The sequence below is a fragment of the Pollachius pollachius genome (genome assembly GCF_949987615.1).
Source record: "Pollachius pollachius genome assembly, chromosome: 12".
In the NCBI taxonomy this organism is placed as follows: domain Eukaryota; kingdom Metazoa; phylum Chordata; class Actinopteri; order Gadiformes; family Gadidae; genus Pollachius; species Pollachius pollachius.
This window is the reverse complement of record NC_136945.1, coordinates 6,094,900-6,107,991: the sequence shown is the minus strand read 5'-3', so window position 1 is coordinate 6,107,991 and position 13,092 is coordinate 6,094,900. Positions and strand designations below refer to the sequence as shown.

The following is a 13,092-nucleotide window of genomic DNA, read 5'->3' as shown; positions in this document are numbered from 1 at the left end:
TGATTTCTTTTCCGTCTATTTATCAACTCCGTTATCGTTATTTCACTAGCGAAAGCCTGGAACGGGGTGCTCGATCATCCGTTGTTATTGGCGAATAGCGAGGCGAGGTGGGACTACCGATAGAGCGACATCCGTTTCCGTTAAATGTAACGGATATTTCATTGTCCAACTTTTCGTCAAACCTCAATCTATATTCTCCTTGCCGATGCTTTTATCCTTGTTATTTTTTGTATCGCTCCGGGGACTTAAATGAGGTGCACAGCTCATAGGAAATACGAAACCGGAAATGGCGTTGCTGTAAACCGGGATAGCGCTATAATTCATGATCCAGTCTCAGCCTATCGGGCTATTTATGCAGCGATGCCTGGTGCTTGCTGAGACTTGACAGGCCCAGATATCTTGAACGTCACCGTGCAACGTGTAAAGGAAGTAGCGAATGGCTTTACGTTAGCTAGGTTTCACATCAACGGCATCAAAACAAAGGATGATACAAGCTTGAAGAAGTGGAAAAACACAACATTGTGTTCCACTGCGGTGGATTTCGCTGCAGGGTGGGAAATACATTCATCCACTTAACTGAAAGGGCAATCTAAACCTTTTTACTTTACTGTTCGATACTGTAAATAGTGCTTTGCTGTTAGCTTGGCAGCTTAGCTATCAAAATAGCTACCTAAAGTTACTTAAGATAAATGGATTTGGATTGGCAATATCAAGCCAGGGTAACAGTTTGTTTGACAATGTAACAACTAGGGACGTGTTATGTTCGGGTTGTCGTTGACGTGCTAGCTCTTTAACACACAGACACACAGCAACAAACACCAGAGCTGCTATCTGCTAGGGAAGTATTGTAAACACGATGAGCTGGTTCAACGCGTCCCACTTGTCTACCTTCGCCAAACAAGCGTTGACAACAGCCCAGAAGTCCATCGACAGAGTGCTGGATATTCAAGAAGAAGGCCAATGGGGTGACACTGTCGTGATGCCCTATGATGGTGAGTAATGACACAAGGTTGCAGTGGTACCTTGGCCGCAATCGTAGCATCAGATACTACCCGCTGTTACACATGACACAATTTATGTCTTCACTTGCTACCTAGATTTACCTGGAAAGACACCGTTGGGTGGAGGATGGGGGACCAGTCAGTGGGAGTCCGCCCTAGAAGAAGAGGAGGAGGAAGAGCCCCCTCTATCATCTGAGGCCATCACTACACCTGTCACCCGCACCGTTGTAGATGAGACGGATAACTTCTTCAGTACCTTTCTGCCTGCACAGGATGTTACCAACACCCAGATCATGTCTTCAGCCCCTCAGACCAAAAGACGAGAGCAGGAGAAGGCTAAGAAGAGTAAAGAACCTGTGATCCTAAATGAAGTGGAGTCCTTTGAGTCCGAATTTTCACATTTGGCCCTTGACGATCTGGATGTTTCTGGAAGCCTGCCTGATGAGCCTGAGCCGTTATCTGGGGTACCTGAAGAACGCTCCAGTGTGCTTCAACCAGCTATTCTTGTTGCGTCTCAGGAGGATCCTCCCTTTGATTCTTTCATAGGGAGGCGTACATCGAACGACGGTAAGGTAGAAAATGAAGTTGCTTTAGAGTCTGTGGATAATCAAACAGAAGAGAGGCTGATCCACTTGGTACCCCTCGCCGAGGACCCTGACGTCACCGACTCGCCTGAGGCCTCAGATGAACCCGAGAGCATATCCCCTTCGGACTCGTCACCAAGCACGCCCCCTAAGCCGATACAACTGGAAACAAAAGACGGCAAGGTGGAAGACCGCCAGACCGACACCCCCTCACCTCCGGTCAGCGCTTTCTCCTCGGGCACCTCGACCACAAGTGACATTGAGGTGCTGGACCACGAGAGTGTGTTGAGTGAGAGCTCAGCCAGCTCCAGACAGGAGACGGCAGAGGTGAAGGCCGGCCTTCACTTGATGCAGGGCTCTTTCCAGCTGCTCTCGGCCTCGGCGTGTGGAGAGTTCCCCCGCCTGGAGGATTACGCCAAGCTCACTGAAAGCTGTGGCTCGTCCTCGGACGCTTTTGAGCGCATCGACTCGTTCAGCATGCAGTCGCTGGACAGCCGCAGTGTCAGCGAGGTCAACTCTGACGACGACATCCCAGGAAGTCGAACGCTGGCTTCTGTCACCGCCGGCTCGGAGCCTATTGCCCCTACGTCATCTGTGGTTTTTCAGAGTCAGGATGAGGCTCCCAGAGAAGAGCAGGTGGGGGAGGTGGGGAAGGGAGAGGAAAAGGAGGTGCCGCAGCAGCAGGAGGAGGAGGAGGAAGAAGAAGAAGAAGAAGGGCTCACTGAGGCGATGAGGGACCAGTCTTTGGATGAGATGGAGGAAAGTGGGCGGAGTGCCACACCAGTTAATTGTGAACAGCCTGAAGATTTGACGGAAGAAGATGAGCAAGCTGGTCTCATGATGTCAAGTACCACCTCAGAGCTGGAGGAAAACCCCACTCAGCCAATCACGAAGGAGATGAGAAGCGTCTCTACCTGTCAGATTCTGGAGTTGCAAAAGGTAATTTCTATAAATCGTGCTCTCAAATGGATGATGCACAATCTCTGAGTACAAGCCTGAGGTAGTTGTTTAACTCTGTAGACATCTACCAATGTTTTGTTTTAACTAACACATATTTTATATTTAGCAAACAGACAGTACTGGTTTTGGCAAATCTTCCATTGCTATTCACAAGCACAGTAAGACATGGAGCCATCCTGTTTCTTTGGTTTTTAATTCCAACCTTGCTTCAAATATTTGTTTTAGAGAAGGTAAGGACCTACTGGTTTTAATAATCTGTTCTGTTGACGAAACAACTAGAACTCCTTCAATCGTTTTAATGTCAAGACGAAAATAAAAATGCTATAATGCTAGCACGAAAGCATCATGCTGCTGTGGGATAGACGATACGTCACCGTTGTCATTTAAGTGGGTCTTCTGTATTGTATTCGATTGATTCATGCAAATGTTTGGTGGTAGGAAAGTGAAACAATTAATGAACCTTGGAAGTAATGGCTTCCTTCCTATTGCTAGTACTTTGCGAGTGTCGTTGTGTTTGCTTCTCTAATGGGCCAATACAACACCCTCCTGGTGGGCTTCCTCCAGGTGATTGATGAGCTCTCCAGCCGTCTGGAGAAGAGGGAGTCCCAGCTGCTGACAGTGAGCACGGACAAGGTCCGCCTGGAGGAGAAGTGGGACAACCTCAGAGAGTGAGTATATTGCAGTTCAGCGTTTCCCCAACTCCTGAAAATAATATTTGATTCAGACGGCGCTGCCGGGCTGCAATAACCCCTTTTATAGCTGAGCCCTGGCAACTTGTATTATATAAAGATATTGCACCAATATTAGGGCTTGGCAATTAATTGAATTTTGATCATGATTTCAATTTTAGCGTCAAGCAATCACAAAACTAATATAATCGAGTTGAAATTTTTATTTTTATTAAATGTTTTTTAGAAATTGCAGAACAGCTGGATACATATCTGGAGGTTTGAACATTTTCTATTTGACCATTTTGTGTATTTTTTTAAGGCGAAATTTCGAAGTTCTCAGTTGCAAAGTGTTTTCTGGGAGAGACATGCAGAATAAATACATCATGTTTTCAAAAATCAAAACTAATCGTTTGAATAATCGTGATTTCAATATTGACCAAAATAATCGTTATTATGATATTTTTCCATAATCGAGCAGCCCTAACCAATATGTTGTACTAAAGGCTTCAATATACTTAAATCTAAACTGAAATGGATCAGTCACAATGAGAGAAATTATGTACTGTAGCATCATTACATTAGTTAGGCTGAACCTTGTCATTTTTCATGCTATAAAAAAAAAAAATCTAAATGCTCTAAATGGGCATTTTCAAAAAAAAGGTGCGGTTGCATCTCAACTCGTATGCACAATTTTCCGTGAGAATGCTAACAAGGCTAATACGAGTGCTACGTTTCAAGTCGCTGGGCAACTTTTATTTGCCAATAACACGTAACAGGCTTGTGTACCAAATGTAGTTTTCCTACCGTTTCAAGATACAGAAAGATCTATCCTGACGGACCTTGTGGGTACCCTATTCATTTAAGATACATAATGAAAATACTGGCTTGCTTTGCAAACAAACACATATCATAATGATAATAATGATTGATTTGATAAATATTATTGTCACTATAGGGGCTTCTTATGGTTCAATGCTATCCAAGTCACTCAGAGGAGGAGAAACAAAATCTTTACCTAGTTTCATCAAGTATATAAATCCTCGTTATGGTCTTGTTCCTTGGGTCCTTGTGGAAGTGTGGACAGAAGGATAACGAGCCTGCACTCTCATGACCTCTTCCAGTGAAGTGGTTGCCCTGAAGGAGGAGACCTCTACGGTCCAGTCTCTGAAGGAGGAATTCACCCAGCGCATAGCAGACACTGAGAGGAAGGCCCAGGTAGCCTGCAAAGAGAGGGACATCGCCAAGAAGGTACTTCACCCGTCTCCTGGACCTCAAACCTATCTAGTCCAGTTAAGTTCTGACTGCTCCTTCGTTGACACTGCAGGCACTGGTCTGTTTTTTGTTGAGAAAATATACTCTCGGTTCATTTTGCTGTAGGAGATCAAGAGCATGCGGGAGGCGTTGACCACCAGACTGAACACGGAGGCGATGGAGATCATCAAAGAGAAGGAGGAGCAGATACGAGGCCTGCTTGAGGAAGGTGAGGACGCTTCAGTAGGCCTCTTGAGCTCTGTCTACACCATCCAAACTCCGCTCAACAAGGAACTCTAGGAACTTGTCACACACTGTTACAATGGGACACTGGGCCTCTATTACTCTGCCTGGTATTATTTTAATATTCAAATATACCTGGTATACTTTAAATACACGAGCACACCAGCGTACTTTGCCATTCAATGTTACCCTTGTTGTTGTTGTGGGTGTCCAGGTGAGAAGTTGTCCAAGCAGCAGCTGCAGCACTGCAACATCATCAAGAAGCTGCGTGTGAAGGAGAAGGACAGCGATGGCAGGGTCTCCAAGCAGGCCAAGAGGCTCAGAGAACTGGAGGAGGAGCTCCGCCAGCTTCAGCAGGTCAGCGGGGAGGTGCCAGCATACTGCTAGTCTCGGTGGGATTCACCAGTCAGATAACTGGTGACGTGAGGTGTTGTATGAAGATAAAGCTATCCCTCCTGGTGTGATGGGTGCTTTAGCTCTATACTGGATATAAGTCCATTTTCATAGGCCAATTCAAAACGTACTCTAAATATCTATCTATTTAAGGTGGCTGAACCCCCATCAATGTGCTGGGTTTCAGTCTGGTGCCAATCTAGTATTTGTTTCCCAGCCTGGTGTGGAACCCTGTCTCCATTATCTTTCTTGTAGGTTCTGGATGGGAAGGAGGAGGTGGAGAAGCAGCACAGGGAGAACATCAAGAAGCTGAACAGCGTGGTGGAGCGCCAGGAAAAGGAGGCCACTCGGCTGCAGATGGACTCTGAGGAGTTGCAGGAGAAGAACCGCAGCCTTCAGGCCGCCTTGGACAGCTCTTACAAGTAAAAACCCTCTGACTCCCCAACAGCATTGTTGCGATGAACACACTCTGAAAGGCTTCACCAGATCCAGGGGTAACACATCAGTTTGAGCAGGTTGTCTGGCCGCTGGAGGAGTTGGTGGTTCCGGTTGAACCTTTCACTTAAATCGGACACTTTTGGAACAAAAAATGACGTCTTCATGGTGATCTGTGATGATCTTGTGGCCCCTCTAAAATATTGATGCAAGCAGAGTGCACAACCTGCGGGTCTCGGCAACGTTCCAGCCCATATGCCCTTCACGAATGGCGCATCTCAGCGACTATTAATTCCACTTTAACCGTTTCTTACCCCTTTGTGTGTCACTAGTACCACGTTTAAGGGCTATAGTTCTATTTAAACCCTTTGTGTGTCACGAGTACCACGATTAAGGGCTACATATCGTTCTATTTAGTACACTTTTCGATCTTTTGAAATTGAGAGGAATGTGGATAAGCGGATGAAGCTGTGCTGACGGGGGTCTGGTTCCACTCCTCTGTGTGCAGGGAGCTGGCGGAGCTCCATAAGGCCAAGGCCAGCAGAGACAGTGAAGCCCAGGAGGTGGCTCTGAGCAGGGAGACCCAGGCCAGGGAGCAGCTGAGTGTCACCCTGGATAAGGCCCAGGAGGAGGCGCGGTTACAACAGGAGGCCCTGGGCAATCAGGTACCGCCATGGGCGTGGGCCATGGAGACACATGCATACCTACGTACTGAATATAGCTGCACACACTCGGTCGGTTCAACTGCTTATCTGCACCTAATGCAAAGTGGGAATAAAATGGATCTCCTGCCCACCGGAGAGCGATGCTTCAAGGATAACTGTATCATGAGGTTCTAATGTTTTTGTTAAGCTACTGCGTCGTGACATTGAAACGATATTGTTACGCTAGCAAACTTCTGTTCTCTCACAGACCGACATTGTTACCTAGCTTGTAGGGACCCAGGGTTTTGATGCACCTCCACATGCTGAACTTCTCTCCCCTGGGCGGTGCAGGTGGCAGACCTGAGGGTGGCCTTGCAGCGGGCGGAGCAGAAGCAGGCCAGGAAAGAAGACTACCTGAGGGAAGAGATCAGCCAGCTGCAGCAGGTAAGAGATGCGCCTTTCCAAATGTGCCGTTTCAAGACACGATGTCCCGATGAAACCATATGTAACTATGTAGTTCTAATTTAGGCCGTCTTTTTTGAACTCCTCAAACCCTGTGCTTTGGTTCCCTTTTGAAGAGGCTTCAGGAAGCAGAGAGCAGGAACCAGGAGCTGAGTCAGGGCATGACCTCGGCCACGCGGCCCCTGCTCAGACAGATCGAGAACCTGCAGGCGTCGCTGGGGGGCCAGACGGCCTCATGGGAGAAGCTAGAGAAGAACATCTCCGACCGACTCTGTAAGGACACGTTTTTGGCTCTGTGTGTTTTGAACGGGACTGAAAACGACGCGCTAAACACTACGTCTTATTTGCCCGGCCGGCGGGCCAGCGGACGCCCAGGCGCAGTTGGCTGTTGCCGTGGAGAAGGAGCGCGCCGCCACCGAGGACGGGATGGCCGCACGCGCCCAGCTGGCCTCCCTGGAGTCCCAGAACTCCCTGCTCCGCAAGGAAAAGGGCCGCTACGTGGTTGAGCTGGACACGGAGAAGAACAAGAGGGAGAGACTGGAGGAGGACAGCAGCAGGTAACGTGTCACAAAGGGAACACAGACATACTCAAAGAATACCTGTGCCTCCTTCCTCGATTGAAACCCTGGCAGACTCTGGGAAACCTTAGTCATGATTTATTATTAGGTTGTGTATCGATCCTAGAAGTAGTAAGTACTCTTGAATTGGTTTTCTCTGAATTTATTTATGTGAGGGCAATAGTCAGGTTTTGGATATTTAAGGAACTCAAATGGCTAAATACATTTGAATGAAACACTTGGCTAGCGGCCAGGTTAAGGATTACTGACAGGTCACTTACTGACAGATCAGTTGCTTTCTAAAGTCTTCTTACCACGCTCTCTTCATTTGTGAAAGACTCTGTGGGACTTCCCCAGTTTAGAGTAAAGTAAATGATGTAACGTGTTGCATGATTAGGACCTGCCTGGGTTTCTCAGGCCTCTATGTAAAGTAACGGAGAGAAGGTGGGAGCAGTCATGCAGAACGGCTTGGCCTTTGTGTTTAGGGGTCGTTGTTTCTTTAGAAAATAAACCTCTTATAGAAGGTCAGTGGTGCAAAAAATAACGTGACTCTTGGCTGACTATAATGTCCCCAGGAAGTTAGAGATGTGCCCCAGAAGCTTGAATGAAGCGAAAATAATTGTTTGTCACTTCTACCTTTTTTAATGCGTATGTGGATAATTGTTATATACTTTTATATTATTTATGGGTTTCATCAATCAGGATGGTTTCGTGGTTGATAAAAGAAGAAAACACATGGACTATAAAAAATGTAATGATTTAATAGGTGATACGTATGAATTTAATAGAAGAAAATGTTTCGCATACATTTTAGGTGTCAAATCCCTCAGAAACACTTTGCTAGTAAAGTAGTTTGATTTGTTCCAATATGTGGCGTGAAGTATCAACATTCATTACTGTCTAAAATGATGTCAGAACTCTTTAGCTGCGGTCATGTAGAGAGGAAGTGGGCGTGGCTCCACCCCGATTGGAGAATGTCATACAGGCGGGGGTGGGGGGCCAGCCTTTTCTCTTTTAGAAACATGTTGGCTTTCAGTGGGCCAGTGGCGCAATGGATAACGCGTCTGACTACGGATCAGAAGATTCCAGGTTCGACTCCTGGCTGGCTCGATACTTTTCGCTCTCAGCCTCATGGATCCTGCTTGGAGCTCCTCTTGGTTTAACTTAATGGAACTGTGGTGTGCGGCTACAAACCCCTTCCAGATGGTTGTTAGTGTCAGTGTTAGTGCTTAATAATTACACACCAGTGAAAGCTCTTAGTTTGCCTATGGAAATAAATAAAAATATAAAAGTTTCCTTTCTACCGTTGATACTATATAATGCCTTCTCCAACCCGGTTTATTTGAGTTGCCGATTGTGTTTTGATGCATAACAAATTTATTTTTGGGTGTCTTTTCGTCCAACAATAGAGCTTGTTTGTGTTTCTCTGTGTAGAGAGCATGTTGAGCTGGAAAACCTGCGTGGAGAGCACAGCCGCTTGCTAGATGAGGCCAAGAAAGAAAAGGTAAGCGTTTCCTAGTCCATTTGATTCTGCTTGGGTTTGGCTTTATGGCATTAGTCCCTTTTATTAAATTAATATTTGGATAATTATTTAGATATGTATTATGACCTCTTTTTTTTAATAAAATAAGGGCATAATCAGTGACTTATTGTATTTCTGTTAAATATTTAAACAGTAGTTTGAAAGCTATTTTCCTGTAATACTTGTTTTATGCTCCTCCCACCAGCTGCTACTGACCAATCAGCTGGAGATGGAGAAGATGAAGGTGGAGCAAGAAAAGAAGAAATGCTACCTTGCACAGGAGGCCCTCAAGGAGAAGGTATGTCCGTCTTCCTTGATGTGGACATTATCCAAGTTAACCATTCGTTAAAACATTGAATTTGTTTTGGTCTCTAACCCAAGGAGAGAAAGGCCATGGCCCACTCCGTAGGGGAGCCCCCAGCCTCCTCCACCCCCTCCCTGTCCCGCTCGAGCTCCATCAGTGGGACAGATACTGCCGGTCTGTACGCCTCAACCTTCTCCCAGGTATGCACAACACGCGACGCCATATCCAGCTTTTAACCCTTAAAGGTCCCATGGCATGCTACTTTGTTGACGCTTATATATAGGTGTTAGTGGGGCCTTAATACAATATTGTAAGACGTTCAAGAAATTCAGCCTTGGTGCAGAACTACAGCCACTACGAGCCAGTCCCACAATGAGCTTTCCACAAACGTGCCGTTTTTTTCAGAGGCGGGTCAAGGTGGAGGGTGGGGGTGTGGCCCTGAGCAGCTTGCAGCCACGGTACCATGCGCTCATGTTTACAGTGGATGTATCGCAATGGCGAGGCGCACACAGCCTTTGGCCGTGTTCTGTACATATTCCAGAACACTCTGGGTGCTCTGGCAGGAGTCCTGGAGCTCTATATCTAAATAATATCATATTATACATATCTATATCATATAATATATATTATCACGGCCAAAAGCTGTGTGCACCTCCAGATGATGTTATGAATTTCAAACGAATGCCCGCTGCCGAGGCACCACCGTCTCGGCAGCGGGCAGCGGACAGCACCAAGGCAATACTCTTATTAATGTTAGAAAACCTCCTAAAATGACCTTTTCATGCCATGTGACCTTCAAATATCACTGAATTATCACTGACGTCAATTCATAGATGACGGCTCAAGACGTTGTCAAACTGAATGTTGTTTATCTTATCGCCCGAATACATTGTTGTTGCTGTTGTTCATTTTTTTTTTGGTCTTTCTTTGCCAAGGATGACTCTATAGACCACTCGCTGGGAGTCATGCCCATGTCCATGTCCATCAGTGGGACCAACCTGTACGAGGCGGCCAGGCTGTCTGGAGGCTCCAGCATCATGGAGAACCTGCAGTCGCAGCTCAAACTGAGAGAAGGAGAGATTGTGCAGCTACAGGTAGCAGGGCATAGAACATCTGCACAGGCCTTGATGAGGATCAATACGCACACATTGGATCGTCCTCACCGCCGAATGCTCTGTACACCAGTAACCGGATATTATGAATAGAATTTGTTATTATAATGAAGCTATTGGTTTGATTAAACAGCCAGAGGACTTAAAAACATGTCTCTGTAAGCATTCAAGGCAGCTGATCGCAGGGATGTTGAATCTATGTTTTACAGTTTTTCTTACTTTATATAATACTTTTTCATTTCGTCACCTTCACATTCTCCGGTAGCTCGTGTGTTCCTTGTTTGACATGCTCTGTCCCCTGGTCGTGTGTGCTGTCAGTTGGAGATCTCCAGCCTGGAGAGGAGTCGCTCCGTCATGGCGGAGGAGGTGGTCCGCCTCACTAACCAGAACGATGACATGGACCTCCTGGTGAAGGACATCCCCAGGCTCCAGGTCCAGCTCAAGGTGAGCTCGGCCCGCCGCCAGCGACACAAGAAGAGCCCACTGAAAAATAACATAAACCAAACACATTGCGTGCTGTGAGGCTAAATGATGTGTTACACTGTATGTCTGTGGCTGTTGTATTGGATCATTGTAGTTTGCATTTGAAACGCTTCATTATAGTTCTGAAAAACTGTCAGGTGGCAGACTTAACCCATTGAGATGAAGTAGGAGTACGGAGTATTAGGAGGCCGCCACCACAGTGTTTGGGTTCTTGGAGAACAGTTACAAACAGGATTAGCTTCCATGGATCAAGAAAAGCCCATGTTTGCGTGAAAAGCTCCTATTGTTTAACTTCTGGGTGATGTTTGTGTCTCAGGATCTGGAGCAGAGACACAACACCATCCTCCAGATGTACGGGGAGAAGGCCGAGGAGGCTCAGGAGCTTAGGATGGACCTGGACGACGTCAAGAACATGTACAAAACCCAGATCGACGAGCTGCTGAAGAACCAGAAATAGACTCATGGGCTCTCTCTGTTGACGGGGACCAGAGACCCTGGACGCTGTGGTGGAGGGGGTTCAGTTAATGTGGAAGAAGGTGGATGGGCTTCTTCTTCCCTTTCAACACTGTTCCAAGAAGAAGAATTCATTGTAATTCATCTTGATTTCTAATTATTTTATGGAGTTTGTTTAATGGTGGTTGTGTTATTTAAGTTTTGTATAGGTGGGATGATGGTTACTTTTAAGCATAACATACAGATGACAGAATATGAAGGATGGTAATAGGTCACTTAATTCTTGGGGCATTGAAAACACTATTTAACATTTATTATTCAATGTAAGAGGTCTCTCATGTTATGGTATCTTTGCACTCTACAACTTCCCATTTTTCTTAATTATTTGAGAATCAATTCAATTTACTAGAATTAATAACATGCTTTATTGTATGAATGGTTGATTGCTCACAACTCCTTCCACATCCTAACGGCGCTATATTAGTCTATGTTTAGAATCCTTGAGAATGGATTTCAAACTGTATAAATTGTAAATGCATACAAATATTAAACATTTATTTGGTTGATGAAGGCTTTAACTTGCTACATTGAATCACGTTCCCTTTTATTTTATTACATCTATGGAAATATCTCAAACTTGTTCCCGAATAGCATTAGGCTTGCATGCCGCCTTGTTTCTGAACATGTCCATATCAGACCAGCCACTCGACATATCAAGAACCAGCGGAGAATAACAAGAGGAGGAGACTAGAGGAGGACCACAGCTGGTGGTGTATGAAAATGAACGCAAACTCTCAAACACCCGATTCCTGGATTTTGAAGTCTGATTTTTGGCCCTCATGACGCCAATGATTAATTAGAAATACTATTAGAAACTGCTTTTTTCTTTTTAAAGATGAGTGACAATCTAGCTCAAGATAAAATGAATTGTATTGAAATGTAATGTATCTTCCAGATGCCTACAGTCATATCTCTATTAAAAGCCATGTTGAAAACCATGTTTCTTTTGTGCTGATAATCTGGCATGGGAAAGTTATCCCCAATAACACAAGTGAGTGTGTGTGTGTGTGTGTGAACCATCAGGCCGCTGAGGATAAGTGACAGAAACTGTTCAACGGCAGATTTAAACTCCCCTTGACAATTTTGGTTAAATACATTCATAGAAACATGGATAGAAACATTCGTAGAAAACAATATTTTGTGACCTGATCTAACAGGAGCTTTGCCACCTATTGGAGGGAAATAGTACTACAGGCAGTCTTGTCCTTTTTGCGAAATCTTTTTTTCGGTTGTAGAGGTTTTACAGCGGGCCAGTGGCGCAATGGATAACGCGTCTGACTACGGATCAGAAGATTCCAGGTTCGACTCCTGGCTGGCTCGTTACTTTTCTCTGTAGACAGATCATTCTGGGGCTGAGAAACGTTATGTATCCGAAAGTAAGAAATGAACCACACAAGTTTAAATGGTGGGAAAAGCAAGTATTACCAGTAAATAAAGTTTATGTTTCTTTTTAGGCTACTTTTGACATTCAATACATCAATACATTTGACATACATTGAGTTCAGTGATGGTAATCCATCAAGCAACATCGTAATGCACCTTACTATGGGAACCATTATACTGTAATTCAAAAAATACACTTAAATCTCGAATCCAACATCTACCTAAGAAACTCTTTGCTAGTAAGGGTCCCAAATCCTTATTGATATGATTTGATATATGCTTGACCATATCAAATGAGACAATATGATGTGGAATGGATGTTTATGAGAGCAAAGTATGTTGAAAGACCTTCTAGCTATGTGGTTATGTTAAATACTCCGTGCTATCACAATAACGTGAAAGCAAGCAGCAGGAGCTATATTGTGTGGAAGATGTCACACAGGCGGGGGTTGAACACTGTGCCAAGGTTTTCGACTGTGAGGACTGGTCTTGTAATTAGGGATTTCGACTCGCTGGGGTCGATAGAAATATCACATTTCTAAAAGCCCAGTATTTAGCAAAGGCTCCATTTAAA

At 45.1% G+C, this 13,092-nt stretch overlaps 1 protein-coding gene across 1 annotated transcript; it reads left to right on the top strand.

The window, feature by feature from the left end:
- Window positions 1-440: 440 nt before the first annotated feature.
- On the top strand, window positions 441-12,073 carry tmf1 (TATA element modulatory factor 1). The gene is made up of 17 exons (XM_079747720.1): window positions 441-992; window positions 1,098-2,524; window positions 3,110-3,213; window positions 4,338-4,464; window positions 4,594-4,696; window positions 4,925-5,067; window positions 5,359-5,525; window positions 6,047-6,203; window positions 6,534-6,626; window positions 6,761-6,917; window positions 7,009-7,201; window positions 8,636-8,705; window positions 8,929-9,021; window positions 9,105-9,227; window positions 9,963-10,121; window positions 10,458-10,583; window positions 10,939-12,073. The coding sequence occupies exons 1-17, from the start codon at window positions 857-859 to the stop codon at window positions 11,077-11,079; spliced, it is 3,519 nt and encodes a 1,172-aa protein (XP_079603846.1). The 5' UTR covers window positions 441-856; the 3' UTR covers window positions 11,080-12,073.
- Window positions 12,074-13,092: the final 1,019 nt, after the last annotated feature.